We start from the raw sequence: 13591 nt of genomic DNA, 5'->3' as shown, positions 1-13591 counted from the left end.
AGCTTCACTCATTCGTGGCTTAACAGCTGTATCAACAACATAACTAGATTTTGACCCGTGCAACCGCACAGGTGTTTGTTTTCATTTTTCTATACATAAATTATTGTTTTAGAACATAAGTAGTATATATTTTTAATGATAATTATATAGTTAAATATTTATATAACTATTTCAAATACAATAATTTTATAATTTACATGTTATAATTAATTAATTATTTAAACCTTATGTATTTACCACTTCCTATTATATATTTGTTTTATTGTATTTGCATTTAATTATTAAGCAAAATAATATAGGGGATTCATGAGAAAATATATTTAAAAAATATTTTGTATTTAATTTATGCTAAATTCTGACCCGTATTTCAAAACTGGATTTCTTTTTACCAATATTTTTATGCTTATTTATTTTAGATAATTTATTATTGTATATATAAAAGTGTAAGATATGTTAATTTTTAGACATGTATTATATAGTTTGTTAATTTTAAGTCGTTCTATCATCATATTATATTTTAAATAAATAGTTTATATTTATGAAAATAAAATTTATAAATTTATCAATTGAATATAATTTTATCATATTTATTTTAGTATAATAATTATATTTTAACATGATCATGACTATAAAAGTAGATAAAATAGGATATAATTTATTTATTTTCATTTCTAAACAATAACTTAAAATACATTAAGTTATTGTTTAAATATTACACAGATTTATTCGTGACAAAAAAAAATATTACACAGATTTATTAGAATTTTTAAAATATAATATATAAATATATATTATATTTAAAATGAAAATATATTATAATTAATGTAGTTACAAAGATTTTATATTATTAACTTTAAATAAATACATGTTAATTTTTATACATGTATTATATAATTTGATAATGTTAACCCATCTTACCAACATATTAGATTTTATTTTTGAACATAAATATTTTATAATTACGAAAATAAAATATATAAATATATAAGTTTAATACAATTTTATTATATTTAGCTCAAGATAATAATTTTAATTTAATATGATTGATTATGATTATATAATAACTAAAATATTATAGATTTTTTTTATTTTTCATTTTATATAACTGAATATATTAATGTATAATAATATTTTAAACTAATTTCGAAATTAGTGAAAATATTTAAATATAATTTCAAAAATGAAGATCTTGTAAAAATCTTTTTAAACAGATTTGTTAGAATTTTAAAATAAATATATTTATATTTAAAATGAAAAATATCAAAAGATACTATGATTAAAATATTTTAAAAATTATATTTATTATTAGTCTGAATTAAAATATAGTATGAATTTCTATGAATAGGTCCATTAGGTCCATTTTTAAAAAAATCACACATGAATTAAGGTTGTGACTTCTGTTTTAATATATAAGATTAATTGATTTAAAAAGTTGTAGACCAAAGTTAGTTAATGCTAAAAAGATTATTTCTTTATTTTATTTACATAAATAGTTTAAAAGATTTTCTCAGGTTTTGTAAAATATATTTGTTCTTCTAAACCATTCTGCTTACACCAGAATCGGCTCTCACCTTACTACCAATCTCCACCACCTTCCAACCGCCAAAGAGCCGCCTTGAGATTGAGGAATACAATCAGAAGCATCGAAAAACGGTAACTTTTTATTCGGTTGATTTCTGTTAATCTGTAAAACCAATTCAGTTCACAACTACTGAATAGTATAAGAGTTGCATAACGTGTGATTCCATCACGAATCCGTTTTACTGTAATGTTGAATCGGAGTGATTTAGAGAGCAATGTTCCATTATTCTAATGTTTAAGAAAATTAGATATATAAATTTGGTTTGTTATGTGAATTAAACATTTTTAGGCTTTTGCATCGTTATTCTCGTTTATCTTTTTAAATAATTTGCCAATGATATCATTCAAGCCTTCGTTTGTGTTTATGTGGACATAAGTAACATCTGGTAATAATGACAATGACTTCAGTTTATAGTGTGTAAGCAATGTTTTGTTGCCTTTATTTTGTTATTATGAATCTTTGTCTGATCCTATCTTTAACTTTTTTTCAAGTTGTGTGTGTTACATTCAATCTTATGTCTACTCTGTCAGACCAAAAGATTTATTAAGTGATTACAATTTACATCTCATCTGCTTTTACAATTACAGATCATCGCAGAGCGCTCTGCCTTTTCTCAGACCAAAGGTTAAAACTTATAAGGTGGGTTTTTATATTTGTTCATATGTTTTGTTTCTGTAGAGTTTTCACTTAGGCTTTACTTCTTCTCCCTGTTTTGTTTTATTTTGCAGGCATGGAGAGTTATGATTTGCATAAGTTATCAATCATGACGCAGTGCATAGACGGTGTTAAGCATTTATGCACCTCTGTTTTAGGGTGTTTTGATCTCGATTTGTATAAACAATCTGGTGGCGGACTTGGTGACCCTGAATTGCTTTCGAGAGACACAGTTTGTATTGCCTATCAGCTTCTCTATTCCTTTTTTTTTAATTTAGTTCGGTTTATATGATTGTATGGAACTTGGTTTGAAAAAAATAAAAAAATAAATGGAACTTGGTTTGTGGTGCAGTTAGTGTCAGTGAGATAGAAGCTCTTTATGAGCTGTTTAAAAAAATCAGCAGTGCTGTGATTGATGATGGGCTTATAAACAAGGTAAGAGCTTGTGTAATCTTTTTGGTCAATTCATTATTTGTTGACACCATCTCAGTCTAGTTTACTCATCTCTTGTTAAAACTTTGGTTCAGGAGGAGTTTCAGTTGGCATTGTTTAAGACAAATAAGAAAGAGAGCTTGTTTGCTGATCGAGTAATATTTCTTTCTTTACTACAAGTGTTTTTTTCCCCCCCAAAAGATCAAGTCTTAAGAAGCATATGTCATTTGGTTTGTAGGTTTTTGATTTGTTTGACACAAAGCACAATGGAATACTTGGGTTTGAGGAGTTTGCTCGAGCTCTCTCTGTATTCCATCCCAATGCACCTATAGATGACAAAATCCAATGTAAGTCCCTTATAGCTTAGAAAAAATAATGTCCTAATATTGTTTCCGATTCATGGTTTATATATATATGTTGTTGTTGCAGTTTCATTTCAGCTATATGATCTTAAACAGCAAGGTTTCATAGAACGGCAAGAGGTATATTCAAATAGGTTTCATATTAAACTGCACTTTATCATCATCCTCACCGCTGTTTTTGTCCAGGTGAAACAAATGGTTGTGGCTACGCTTGCTGAATCTGGAATGAACCTGAAGGATACTGTCATTGAGGATATAATTGACAAGGTAAGTTGCTTTTCTCATCTTCGCACAATAGCTTTAGTTGAGAGTAACTTTCCCTGAGTTTTGATTTGTTTTAGACGTTTGAAGAAGCAGACACGAAACACGATGGAAAGATTGATAAGGAAGAGTGGAGAAGCCTTGTTCTTAGACATCCTAGCCTTCTCAAGAACATGACTCTTCAATATCTCAAGTGAGTTTATGTTTTTGTAACCGGGACTTATTGAAATCTATACAACAGAATTGCTTCTCTGGTTTCTTCTCAATAAAGGTGGTGACCATGTTGTGTCTGTGCTTGCAGGGATATCACGACTACGTTTCCAAGCTTTGTGTTCCATTCTCAGGTTGAAGATACCTGAAGATAAAAAGAGCGATAAAAAGAGCAATCTACAAAGACTTTCTCTGAACTCATTTATTTGTTCATTTGTCTCGTTGAGCTTTCTTGTGAAAGTTAATTTGTTTCTCTGAACTCATTTATTTTTCTCTTGCTGAGCTTTGTTGCGAGGCAAAATTCTTTTCGATTTACATCTTGACCAGGCCTATTTGTAGATACAACTGGTCCATATGATATATAAACTTTTGAAATTGATAGATCTTTTACCCAAGTGGTTTGCTTCAACCTGTGTGTTTTCCCCCAAAAAACCTCACTCAGAACTATAACAATGGCCAGTGAATCTACTATGTAGAGAGCAGCGATGCAAAGAATCTTGAAACTGTTGCGACAAAAAGAGATCTGTAAGTTTTTTTAATGAGTCTTCAAACTTGTCTGTCAAATCATAGAAGACTAATGTTCTCTTAAGAAAAGAGTAATACTCCAAACGACAGAACACAAGCAACTACATTTTTTCCACTCTTCAGTCCAGGTACTTAAACATACTTTAACTATGTTGTCTTAAGCAAAGTTCAAGATACAAAATATATCAGTAGGATACTCATCAACCGTGCAATAACAATTTCTGGATTTGGAAGAAACGAAGTCCCTTAACAGCAATAGTTATAGTTCAGAGAAAAAAACTACACCACTAATAGTACTTGAGAAAAGAAGAAAAAACACCAAAATAATAGTTTTAGCCATAGAAAGAGCAGATAAGTAGAGAAAAATCGTTCACTGCAGCAACAGGGCAGGCTTTTAGTCGACCTCCTCCATCTTGCTGCCTTCAGCATCGGCATCATCCTCAAGCGGTGGCATCTCAGCATCGGCTTCAACGGCATCATCATCATCAATGCTCAATCCCAGCTTCAACATCCTGTGGATTCTGCTTCCGAAGGTGTTGGGCTCGTCTAAGCTGAAACCTGAAGTGAGAAGAGCAGTCTCAAAGAGGAGAAGAACAAGATCCTTCACAGACTTGTCATTCTTGTCAGCTTCGGCTCTCTTCCTTAGCTCGTCCATGATCGCATTCTCTGGGTTGATCTCCATCGTCTTCTTGGAAGACATGTAACCTCCCATGCTGCTGTCTCTCAAGGCCTGCGCTTTCATGATCCTCTCCATGTTTGCAGTCCAGCCGTATTCCCCTGTTACCAGACAGCATGGTGAGTCCACAACACGGTCAGAGACAATGACCTTCTCGACTTTGTCTCCAAGGACGTCCTTAATCACTTTGCAGAGTCCTTCAAACTTCTCCTTTAGCTCTTCCTTTTTCTTCTTCTCGTCTTCTGACTCTTCCAGTTTCAGACCTTCCTTGGTTGCAGAGACGAGCTTCTTTCCCTCGAATTCCTTGAGCTGGCCAATGGCATATTCATCGATGGCATCCACCATGTAAAGGACTTCATACCCTTTCTTCTTGAGCCTCTCAAGGAATGGAGAATTCTCCACAGCCTTCTTGCTCTCACCGGTGATGTAGAAGATATCCTCCTGACCTTCCTTCATCCTTGTCACGTAATCCTTGAGGCTGGTCAACTCATCACCGCTCTTGGTCGAGTGGTAACGGAGCAACTCAGCGATCTTGGTTCTGTTCTGGGAGTCCTCGTGGATACCGAGCTTCAAATTCTTAGAGAAAGCTTCGTAGAACTTGTTGTAGTCCTCCTTGTTCTCAGCAATCTCAAAGAAGAGCTCCATGCACTTCTTCACGAGGTTCTTGCGGATGACCTTAAGGATCTTGTTCTGCTGCAACGTCTCTCTCGAGATGTTGAGGGGGAGATCTTCGGAGTCGACAATACCCTTCACAAAGCCAAGGTACTCGGGAATGATGTCCTCGCAGTTGTCCATGATGAAGACACGACGGACGTAGAGCTTGATGTTGTTGGGCTTCTTCTTGGTGTCAAAAAGATCAAAAGGAGCTCTCTTGGGAACAAAGAGAACAGCCTTGAACTCGAGCTGTCCTTCAACAGAGAAGTGCTTCACGGCCAAGTGCTCTTCCCAATCGTTGCTGAGACTCTTGTAGAAGGCAGCGTACTCCTCCTTGTTGATCTCCTCGGGCTTCCTCATCCAGATAGGCTTCTGCTTGTTCACCAAGTCCCACTCGTGAGAAACCTCCTTAATCTTCTTCTTTTTCTTCTCCTCCTTTTCTTTCTCCTCATCGACCTCCTCAACCTTTCCTTCCTCGTCCTTCTCTTCCTCGTCCTCGTCATCACTAATCTCCTTCTCAATGGTCTTCTCAATCCACAGGGAGATTGGGTAGCTGATGAACTCAGAGTGCTTCTTGACCAAATCCTTAAGCCTCCTCTCCTCGAGGTACTCCAACTGGTCCTCCTTGAGGTGAAGGACCATCTTAGTACCCCTACCAAGACTCTCTCCAGAGGTGTCTCTGGTTACAGTGAAAGACCCACCAGCCTGAGACTCCCACACGTACTGCTCGTCGTCATTGTGCTTGGTGGTGACGATAACCTTGTCAGCAACAAGGTAAGCAGAGTAGAAACCGACACCAAACTGCCCAATCATGCTAACATCAGCACCAGCAGCCAAAGCTTCCATGAACTCCTTGGTGCCAGACCTCGCAATGGTTCCAAGGTTGTTGACCAAATCAGCCTTGGTCATACCGATACCGCTATCGATAATGGTCAAGGTGTTGTTAGCCTTGTCTGGAATGATGTGAATGAATAGCTCTGGCTGGCCATCAAGCTTGCTCTTATCAGTCAACGACTCGAATCTGATCTTGTCCAAAGCCTGTTTAACCACAATCAGATCAGAACCATTAAGTAACAAACGCAAACAACGTATACATTACGCATAGAACGTACACAAAATTCAATATATCTCGCAATAATCAATCCAAAATCAATTCAACTCAAATCGCTAGCAACAGTATAGCTAAGAGTTCCCTATTTCAGATCGGATACAACAACAACAGTAATCAAACCTAATCTACAGATCGAGGCAGGAGAAAGCAAAAGAGACTTACATCGGAGGAGTTGCTGATGAGCTCACGAAGGAAGATCTCCTTGTTGCTGTAGAAGGTGTTGATGATGAGCGAGAGCAACTGGTTGATCTCCGCCTGGAAAGCGAAAGTCTCGGCGTCTGCCATTGTTGCTGCTTATCGGGGAGATCTAGGGTTTATCAAGGAGGTACAATAATAGAGAGAGAGCAGATGCGAAGTAGTGAAGAGAGAAGTTACGTATATATATACACAAACGTTATAGGGTTTCTAGATCCTTCTGAGATCCATTATGCTTAACTTGTTAGTTTCAAACAAGTTGGGCCCAATAATCTTGGGGTGTAAGTCATTTACTTCTTTTTGGTCAATGTGTTATTTTCTTCTTCTTTATAATTTACTACTTTTTGTTTTAAAACAAATAATATTTTTACTATGATTTTTGTTTCAGATTTTTGTTTTTGAATATGGTTTTGGGTATTGGATAAAAATTTAGATTTTCAAAAACATAATTAGGATAATCAGATAAATTTTTGGATATTTTTTCCTTGGATCAGATTTTATATAGAATTTTTCATATTTTTCGAGTATTAATATTTTTTATGTGTTTTAGATATTTTTTGGACTGGACCCGAACCGAACTCGATCTGTAACCGAACCGAATCCGAATCGATAAATTCTATTTACTTTATTAAATCTAACTATCTAAGATTCGATCCGATCCAGACTCGAAAAGACTCGGAACGAGAATATCAAATTAACCTATCGGATCCTAAACTATTAAGTCCGAAGGATCCGGATCCGTAACGGTCTGATCCAAATCCGACCCGAAGACCCGAACGTTCATGCCTAATATTCACGTCAAAACAGAAAGACGAACTTTCCACACAAATAGTGATACTGTAACATTCCAACTAGATACAGTCCCAACTGGTACTGCTAACACAAACTTAAACGCAGCGTTTTAGTAGTACACAAGGGACAGAAACTTTTTAAGATTCACAATCGATCAGGGCTTCGCTTTCTTAAACGCAGCGTTTTAGTGATTCGGTAACCGAATTTTAGTAAACCGGATTGAAGCCTTCTAGATGATAAAGAGTCTTCTGAAAGAAACTAACCAGAGCGGTAAAATTTGCGCAAGTGACGTGATTTTTTTTTAAAAAGGGTGAAAAAACAGCTAAGCAAGTAATCATTTCAACAGTACCAACACTGTCTCTATATAAAACGACCACCGACGACGTTACAGACACAACATCTCTTCTTCTTCTCATCTTTCTAACTCCGCCGCCTCATCTTCTGATCTCCGACAGCTCTGCTCTGATCCCTTGTAAACGTTATTGCCTTCGAGATGATGATGATGACCTCGCTCAGTGGTGGTGGAGGCGGTGGCGGTGGCGGCGGAGGGAGGTTTATGCCGTATTCGTCGTCTCTCGCGGTTCCTCCTTCTGTTCCTCAGTCGCCTAACTACTCCGGTGGGATCCGATCACAGTCTTCTGTATTCGTTGAGCAGGAGAAGTAATTGAATCTCACTTCTTCTTTTGTTTGTGTGTTTCTTCTTTACGTTGTGAATCTTATTGTGGCTGATGAATCTGATGACTTATTGTTTAATCTTTGTTTTGCCGATGTTAATCCGTAGATCTCATTAGTAATCTCAAATCTGACTTTTTTTTTATGTTAGTGTCGTGTACGCATCAGGTGGTATGATAGATTTATAGATCATTGACTATTCTTACTGTTGATTTATGTTCTTTGACTTATTGAAACAGTTAAAGTCACAGTTTTTTTTTGTAAGAAGAATGACTAGATCCACTTCACTGAAAGAGTGTAAACTTGAATCTCAGATTTAATAAGTGTATTTGGTTTCTTGATCATGATGATCTTTTTTAAAGTGGATCTTCCCTTAAGTTTGATTTGTCTTTGAGGCTTGACTGATTTGGATATGTTCTGTTTTGGCAGCTATCTTTCAGAGTTACTTGCAGAGCGTCGTAATCTTACTCCATTCTTGCCTGTGCTTCCACATGTATGTCGCCTACTGAACCAGGGTGAGCATTTCTGTTTCTTACATTGTCATTGCTTACTTTATAACTATGAAGCTCTCTTACTATTGATAAACACTTAACTCCTGCTGCTATTATCGTTAGCGGTTGGAAACTATATAACAAAATGTTTCAATAATCCTAGACTGTAAATATTTTACTAATCACAGAGAGACTACAATTTAGATTTAAAACATGTTAACATTTGACTAGAGTGACTTCCGTCATTCTTTTTAACTAGAGTGAAGAAAAAATATTGTTCTTTGCTAACTCAATTAACTGTGATGTATCCCCCATTCATTGGTGTACTGCTGACTTATTTGTTGACTAATCTCTAACTGTTGCGTCTTGCTCTTGGAAATTGACATTTTTTGGAACAGAGATTTTGCGTGTAACCACACTGTTGGAGAATGCCACAGTTTTAAGTCAGAGTGGGCTTGACCACACTAACCCTGGAGGGATATATCAGAATGCAAGAGCTGACATGAGCGGATGGACCTCACAGTTTCCATCAGAAGTATGACTACTAACCATTAACATAATAACTCCTTTTTCCATCTAATTCGATACAAGTTTGTTTTATTGACTTAAGTTTTGCTGACATAACATGTTTGACTCTGCTTTTAGTCCTAGTTTATAATGTGACAGGGCTAACACTGTATATGCTTAGGTTAACACTAACTAAAAACTCCATTATACTCGTGAGCCGTAACAGATAGTCAGAAGTGTTTACTATAATAATTTCATTTACATGTGATTACTCTCTATACATTTTATTTAGGATATAGCAGCTACAGGTTATATTGACTCTTCTTTCTATGGAGAGGAAGCTAAGATATTGTTTTTTATATTGATGTTGCTACTACATGTTGATTAATATGTGCTTATGATTTAAGGTTGATGTGGCTTCTAAATAGTGTTGGTTGATCATATGCAGAGATCTGTTCCATCGTCTCCCGGACCAAACTGGCATAACTCACCTGGTAGTCCGTCTGGTCTGATCGCCAAGCGAACAATCAGGATCGATATTCCAGTTGACGATTATCCAAATGTATGAACACTCATGTCTACACTCAGAATATACTTAAATATATATATTGTTTGGTGGAATATAACTCTACATGTTTGGTTATGACAGTTCAACTTCGTTGGTCGCCTCCTGGGACCTAGAGGAAACTCCCTGAAGAGAGTTGAAGCAAGTACTGGTTGCCGTTTTCTTATAAGAGGAAGAGGCAGTATCAAAGATCAATATAAGGTGTTTGTTATTTTCCTTCACAACTTCATTTGTATCCATGTTCCAATGTTCTGTTCACTGTTCAGTAAGTTGATATCTTTCTTCTTGTAGGAGGAAATGATGAGAGGAAAGCCTGGATTTGAGCACTTGAGTGAGCCACTTCATATCTTAGTCGAAGCTGAGTTACCGATTGAAATAGTCGATGCACGTCTCATGCAAGCTCGTGAAGTACTAGATGAACTCCTTACTCCTATGGTTTGTTTTCTCATCTCTTTCCCCTTTTAGTTTCAGACCGGCTAATGATAGTATCGTTTTTATAAAACACTTTGGTTTATATTTTCAGGAGGAAACACATGATTTTTACAAGAAACAGCAGCTGAGAGAGCTAGCATTGCTCAATGGAGCTCTTCGTGAAGAAGGATCTCCAATGTCCGGTTCTGTTTCTCCTTACAATAGCCTCGGTATGAAGAGAGCCAAAACAAGAGAAGTGTAGACAACAAATGCCTCAAAACACAGTTTTGTTGTTGTGATCTGTCCCACATCTCAAGGAATATGAAACCGATCCCAGTTCGACGCAGAAAGGCCAAACCTCTATCCTCTTCTCCGGGAATAGAGTTGCTGTATATATGATTATGAATGTGTTTTTTTTTTGTCTATTTTATCATTGACCTGGAGAGAGATCAGATGACAACGTTTCAAGGAACATAAGGCATGATGAGTCTCTCTCTCTCTCTCTCCGAGTCTCTGGGCTTTGTTTTTTAAGTTTATTTTGATGTTTTTTGCCAACTTATTTTGTTGTTTTTACTCTATATATGAGAAGTTTAGTTCCAGTTTCCATGGGAATTTTTTATTTTAGAAAAAGAAAAAAACATAAGATCATGATAGTATGTGTCTGCCTGTCTGGTAATGATAATATGTTTTGGGATACATAAACGTGAAAGTGAAGTTTGTTTCATTATCATGTTCTGTTCTCGAGTATTTTTCACCTTTTATTACGGAGATCGACATGTTTTATGTTGCATATCAGCTCTATTTTCATAAAAAAAAAAAAAGATAGACTAGTCCATTAGTTGGTTGATTAGTCAACAATCGGTTATAAATGGGATCAGTAAATCGGTCGATCAATCAAATTAATCATCCAGTTTAGTGATGAACCGTTGGTTTTCTTTAAAGATCATTACCAACAAACTATAGGAGCTAACTGATAATTGATAAACACACCAAAATCAGTTTCTTGTAATACAAGATAGCTTCTTTCAGTATACCAAAGTTATTCAGAACTCAAAAGTCAATTTATTAAGATATCTGGAACATTCTTAAAAGTTAGTATAACTAATAAGATATTATATACTGTGAACCCTCAAATGGTATCCAAAGGATGAATGTGAATGATGATGATAAACACTACTGCTTAAAGGCAACCCACCTAAATAATTGCACAATTCGAACATATAGAAGTATCTCAATTATTTTACAGATTGGGCCTCATAATGGGCCCGTAACGGAATCAAGCTCGCGCTACGTGGCAAAGCTTGAGCGCTCGGAAGAGGAATCTATTTAAAGCGAAAAGAATGCTTCGAATCAACAACCTCTTGAGATTTTCCGAAGATCAAATCAAAACCCTACGTAAGGTAGGTAAGGTCGCAATTTAGTTCTCAACCAAAAATCTCGATTCGATCTGATCATCGGGTTCTCATTCGTTTCCCAGCTCACCGATCATCTTCGTAGATCTCTTTTTTTATCTCCTCTCTCGATTTGTTTTCTTTCGGAATCTTTTTGCGTCGATCCATGTACTTGTTCCGCAGATTCGCAGTTTCTGTTTAAGATTCCTGAATCGTTAGATGATTTGCCTCTGTTTGATCAATAGCATATCTGATCGGCTTTAGTTAATAACAACATCTTCACTTAGATTCTGATTGCATCATCCACTTGATTTCGATAGATTTCTTCAGGTGGCGTATCATCAGCCAGATTAACTAACTTGCATGAGTCTTCTTTTTTTAAATACTATTTTCGTTAGTAGTTTATATGAATCTCTGTTGTGTAGTGTTTGTGGTTTTATAAATGTAATATATATTATTGAAATTCTAAATCTTGATGAGACTTGGATTGTTTTGTAGCTAGAAGCAGCGAGTACAGTTCAAGATGGCTTCGAAAAGAATCAACAAGGAGCTTAGGGACCTCCAAAGGGATCCTCCTGTCTCATGCAGTGCTGGTCAGTATCATGTTGTTTTTCACCTTTTATTATAATCTTTGAGCTTTCTTTTTTTGGATTCTAAAGTTCGGATCTTTTATACTTACTAAGGCACACCTGGAGAGATTCAGTAGCTAAATTTATTAAACTCAGCATCAGTTTTAGGATAGTGAATGTGTTTTTTTTATAAGTTACAGTATGAGTTATTTAGGTTATAATGAAATTGATGATGTTGTTTTAGGTCCTGTGGGTGATGATATGTTCCACTGGCAAGCGACTATCATGGGCCCAACTGATAGCCCATTCTCCGGAGGTGTGTTTCTTGTTTCCATTCACTTCCCACCAGATTACCCCTTCAAGCCACCAAAGGTACCAAAAATGTCCTGTAGTTGCTTGTTATGTTTATTCCTGGAGCTCAACTAAATTAGTTTATCACCCACCCTTTTGCTTAGAGCGAGTAGTGTTCAATCATCTATGGTTGTTTATGATGCAGGTTTCTTTCCGCACCAAGGTTTACCACCCGAATGTCAACAGTAACGGCAGTATCTGTCTTGACATTCTGAAAGAGCAGTGGAGCCCTGCACTTACCATATCCAAGGTGATCACATTGTTTCAGTTCCATAATCTCGTCATTCTGTTTTCCACCGTACCCTCTTATGTTCGTGTGTCTGTTAGTTACCATCACGCCTTTGCCCACTTCCTCTGTTGTGATTATTTGAACCAATGATTGAGCATGTATTTGGGTCGTGGTCTAAGTAGTCATGATATTGGTACTGGTTCAAGTAATTCTCTATGTGCCATCTCTTTTATTAGGAGTTACTTATGGTTAAGGCTTTTATAATCAATATATTGATGACATGACATCCGGTTTCCAATTTTATAATCATGCATTGGCGACTTGCTTGAAGATATTTTCGTGGATAGACTAATAGATTCTTCAATTTGCATATGCTTAAGTGTTAAAAGAGGTTGGTGTTGGGTTTTCCACAGGTTCTTCTGTCGATATGTTCATTGCTGACAGATCCAAACCCTGATGACCCTCTGGTTCCAGAAATAGCTCACACCTACAAGACAGACCGAGTCAAGTACGAGAGCACCGCCCGATCCTGGACCCAGAAGTATGCAATGGGATGATGATGATTGGCAATAATAATCCGCACCAATACTTTGCGCATTGTCTAAGAATATGAGAAATAAGATTGAAAAAAAAAACAGAGTGTGGCGTTTTGCTTGGTTGCTTTATTAGTTTTATCATCATCTTAAGCCGTGTGTTGGTTTGTGTACATGAGCTTTATATTGAGACATTTTGAGAGCTTGCAATGCTATAAAGCCAATAACTGGTTATTATATGATTATGATGAGTCGCTCTTTCTTTGATAGTGTTGAATGAAGAATACAAGTCTTGACAGGGTTTAGTACGGTGTGTGATTCTTATTGGCTTTTATGGTTTTTGTCCAGCTAGAAAAGTCGTGAGAGTAGAACAACCGAGTAAAGTGAAAGAATTGTTCTTCGATAAGTACGGCTTTCT

General features: G+C 36.1%; 4 protein-coding genes and 1 long non-coding RNA gene across 12 annotated transcripts; 3 read left to right on the top strand and 2 right to left on the bottom strand.

The window, feature by feature from the left end:
- The first annotated feature begins 1503 nt into the window (after positions 1-1503).
- On the top strand, positions 1504-3910 carry LOC103856954 (calcineurin B-like protein 2). 3 transcript variants are annotated; one of them, XM_009134095.3, is made up of 10 exons: positions 1507-1653; positions 2170-2221; positions 2311-2472; positions 2589-2671; positions 2764-2823; positions 2907-3015; positions 3098-3150; positions 3217-3297; positions 3372-3484; positions 3593-3910. In XM_009134095.3, the coding sequence occupies exons 3-10, from the start codon at positions 2313-2315 to the stop codon at positions 3648-3650; spliced, it is 717 nt and encodes a 238-aa protein (XP_009132343.1). In that variant the 5' UTR covers positions 1507-1653; positions 2170-2221; positions 2311-2312; the 3' UTR covers positions 3651-3910. The 3 variants fall into 3 exon arrangements, with proteins under 3 accessions (XP_033144586.1, XP_009132343.1, XP_033144587.1); XM_033288695.1 differs by having other exon boundaries at positions 1504-1653; positions 3098-3297; XM_033288696.1 differs by lacking the exons at positions 1507-1653; positions 2170-2221 and having other exon boundaries at positions 2256-2472; positions 3098-3297.
- A 290-nt stretch (positions 3911-4200) lies between these two features.
- Positions 4201-6880, bottom strand: LOC103856953 (heat shock protein 90-2). Its single transcript, XM_009134094.3, has 2 exons — positions 6630-6880; positions 4201-6394 (listed from the first exon to the last, which is right to left on the bottom strand). The coding sequence occupies exons 1-2, from the start codon at positions 6750-6752 to the stop codon at positions 4421-4423; spliced, it is 2097 nt and encodes a 698-aa protein (XP_009132342.2). The 5' UTR covers positions 6753-6880; the 3' UTR covers positions 4201-4420.
- Positions 6881-7836: 956 nt separating this feature from the next.
- Positions 7837-10716, top strand: LOC103856952 (KH domain-containing protein At5g56140). Its single transcript, XM_009134093.2, has 7 exons — positions 7837-8114; positions 8556-8641; positions 9016-9152; positions 9573-9686; positions 9774-9890; positions 9981-10124; positions 10213-10716. The coding sequence occupies exons 1-7, from the start codon at positions 7948-7950 to the stop codon at positions 10360-10362; spliced, it is 915 nt and encodes a 304-aa protein (XP_009132341.1). The 5' UTR covers positions 7837-7947; the 3' UTR covers positions 10363-10716.
- LOC117132983 lies at positions 8161-9009 on the bottom strand. The gene is made up of 2 exons (XR_004456780.1): positions 8529-9009; positions 8161-8498 (listed from the first exon to the last, which is right to left on the bottom strand). It is a non-coding gene; the product is annotated as an uncharacterized LOC117132983 (long non-coding RNA).
- A 712-nt stretch (positions 10717-11428) lies between the features above and the next one.
- Positions 11429-13440, top strand: LOC103856951 (ubiquitin-conjugating enzyme E2 30). Of its 6 annotated transcripts, none has more exons than XM_018657077.2 (5): positions 11429-11502; positions 11987-12084; positions 12305-12432; positions 12557-12661; positions 13054-13326. In XM_018657077.2, exons 2-5 carry the CDS (start codon positions 12015-12017, stop codon positions 13195-13197), a joined length of 447 nt encoding a protein of 148 aa, XP_018512593.2. In that variant the 5' UTR covers positions 11429-11502; positions 11987-12014; the 3' UTR covers positions 13198-13326. The 6 variants fall into 6 exon arrangements, with proteins under 6 accessions (XP_018512593.2, XP_033144605.1, XP_033144606.1 ...); XM_033288714.1 differs by having other exon boundaries at positions 11430-11500; positions 11990-12084; XM_033288715.1 differs by having other exon boundaries at positions 11440-11504; positions 11990-12084.
- The last annotated feature ends 151 nt before the right edge of the window (positions 13441-13591 follow it).

The sequence above is a fragment of the Brassica rapa genome, chromosome A03 (assembly GCF_000309985.2).
Source record: "Brassica rapa cultivar Chiifu-401-42 chromosome A03, CAAS_Brap_v3.01, whole genome shotgun sequence".
NCBI lineage: Eukaryota > Viridiplantae > Streptophyta > Magnoliopsida > Brassicales > Brassicaceae > Brassica > Brassica rapa.
Note: the sequence above shows the minus strand (reverse complement) of the source record. Positions and strands in the feature narration are given on the sequence as shown.

What these genes read in the sequence shown, in the direction of transcription:
- LOC103856954 (XM_033288695.1), top strand. Translation starts at nt 2,313, where the DNA reads ATGGAGAGTTATGATTTGCATAAGTTATCAATCATGACGCAGTGCATA. An exon ending in AGAGCTTGTTTGCTGATCGA is followed by an intron (nt 2,824 to 2,906) that starts GTAATATTTCTT and finishes TTTGGTTTGTAG; the next exon opens with GTTTTTGATTTGTTTGACAC. An exon ending in TATAGATGACAAAATCCAAT is followed by an intron (nt 3,016 to 3,097) that starts GTAAGTCCCTTA and finishes TTGTTGTTGCAG; the next exon opens with TTTCATTTCAGCTATATGAT.
- LOC103856953 (XM_009134094.3), bottom strand. Translation starts at nt 6,752, where the DNA reads ATGGCAGACGCCGAGACTTTCGCTTTCCAGGCGGAGATCAACCAGTTG. An exon ending in TCATCAGCAACTCCTCCGAT is followed by an intron (nt 6,395 to 6,629) that starts GTAAGTCTCTTT and finishes GTGGTTAAACAG; the next exon opens with GCTTTGGACAAGATCAGATT.
- LOC103856952 (XM_009134093.2), top strand. Translation starts at nt 7,948, where the DNA reads ATGATGATGATGACCTCGCTCAGTGGTGGTGGAGGCGGTGGCGGTGGC. An exon ending in CAGTTGACGATTATCCAAAT is followed by an intron (nt 9,687 to 9,773) that starts GTATGAACACTC and finishes TGGTTATGACAG; the next exon opens with TTCAACTTCGTTGGTCGCCT. An exon ending in ATGAACTCCTTACTCCTATG is followed by an intron (nt 10,125 to 10,212) that starts GTTTGTTTTCTC and finishes TTATATTTTCAG; the next exon opens with GAGGAAACACATGATTTTTA.
- LOC103856951 (XM_033288717.1), top strand. Translation starts at nt 12,015, where the DNA reads ATGGCTTCGAAAAGAATCAACAAGGAGCTTAGGGACCTCCAAAGGGAT. An exon ending in ACCCCTTCAAGCCACCAAAG is followed by an intron (nt 12,433 to 12,556) that starts GTACCAAAAATG and finishes TTTATGATGCAG; the next exon opens with GTTTCTTTCCGCACCAAGGT. An exon ending in CTGCACTTACCATATCCAAG is followed by an intron (nt 12,662 to 13,053) that starts GTGATCACATTG and finishes GGTTTTCCACAG; the next exon opens with GTTCTTCTGTCGATATGTTC.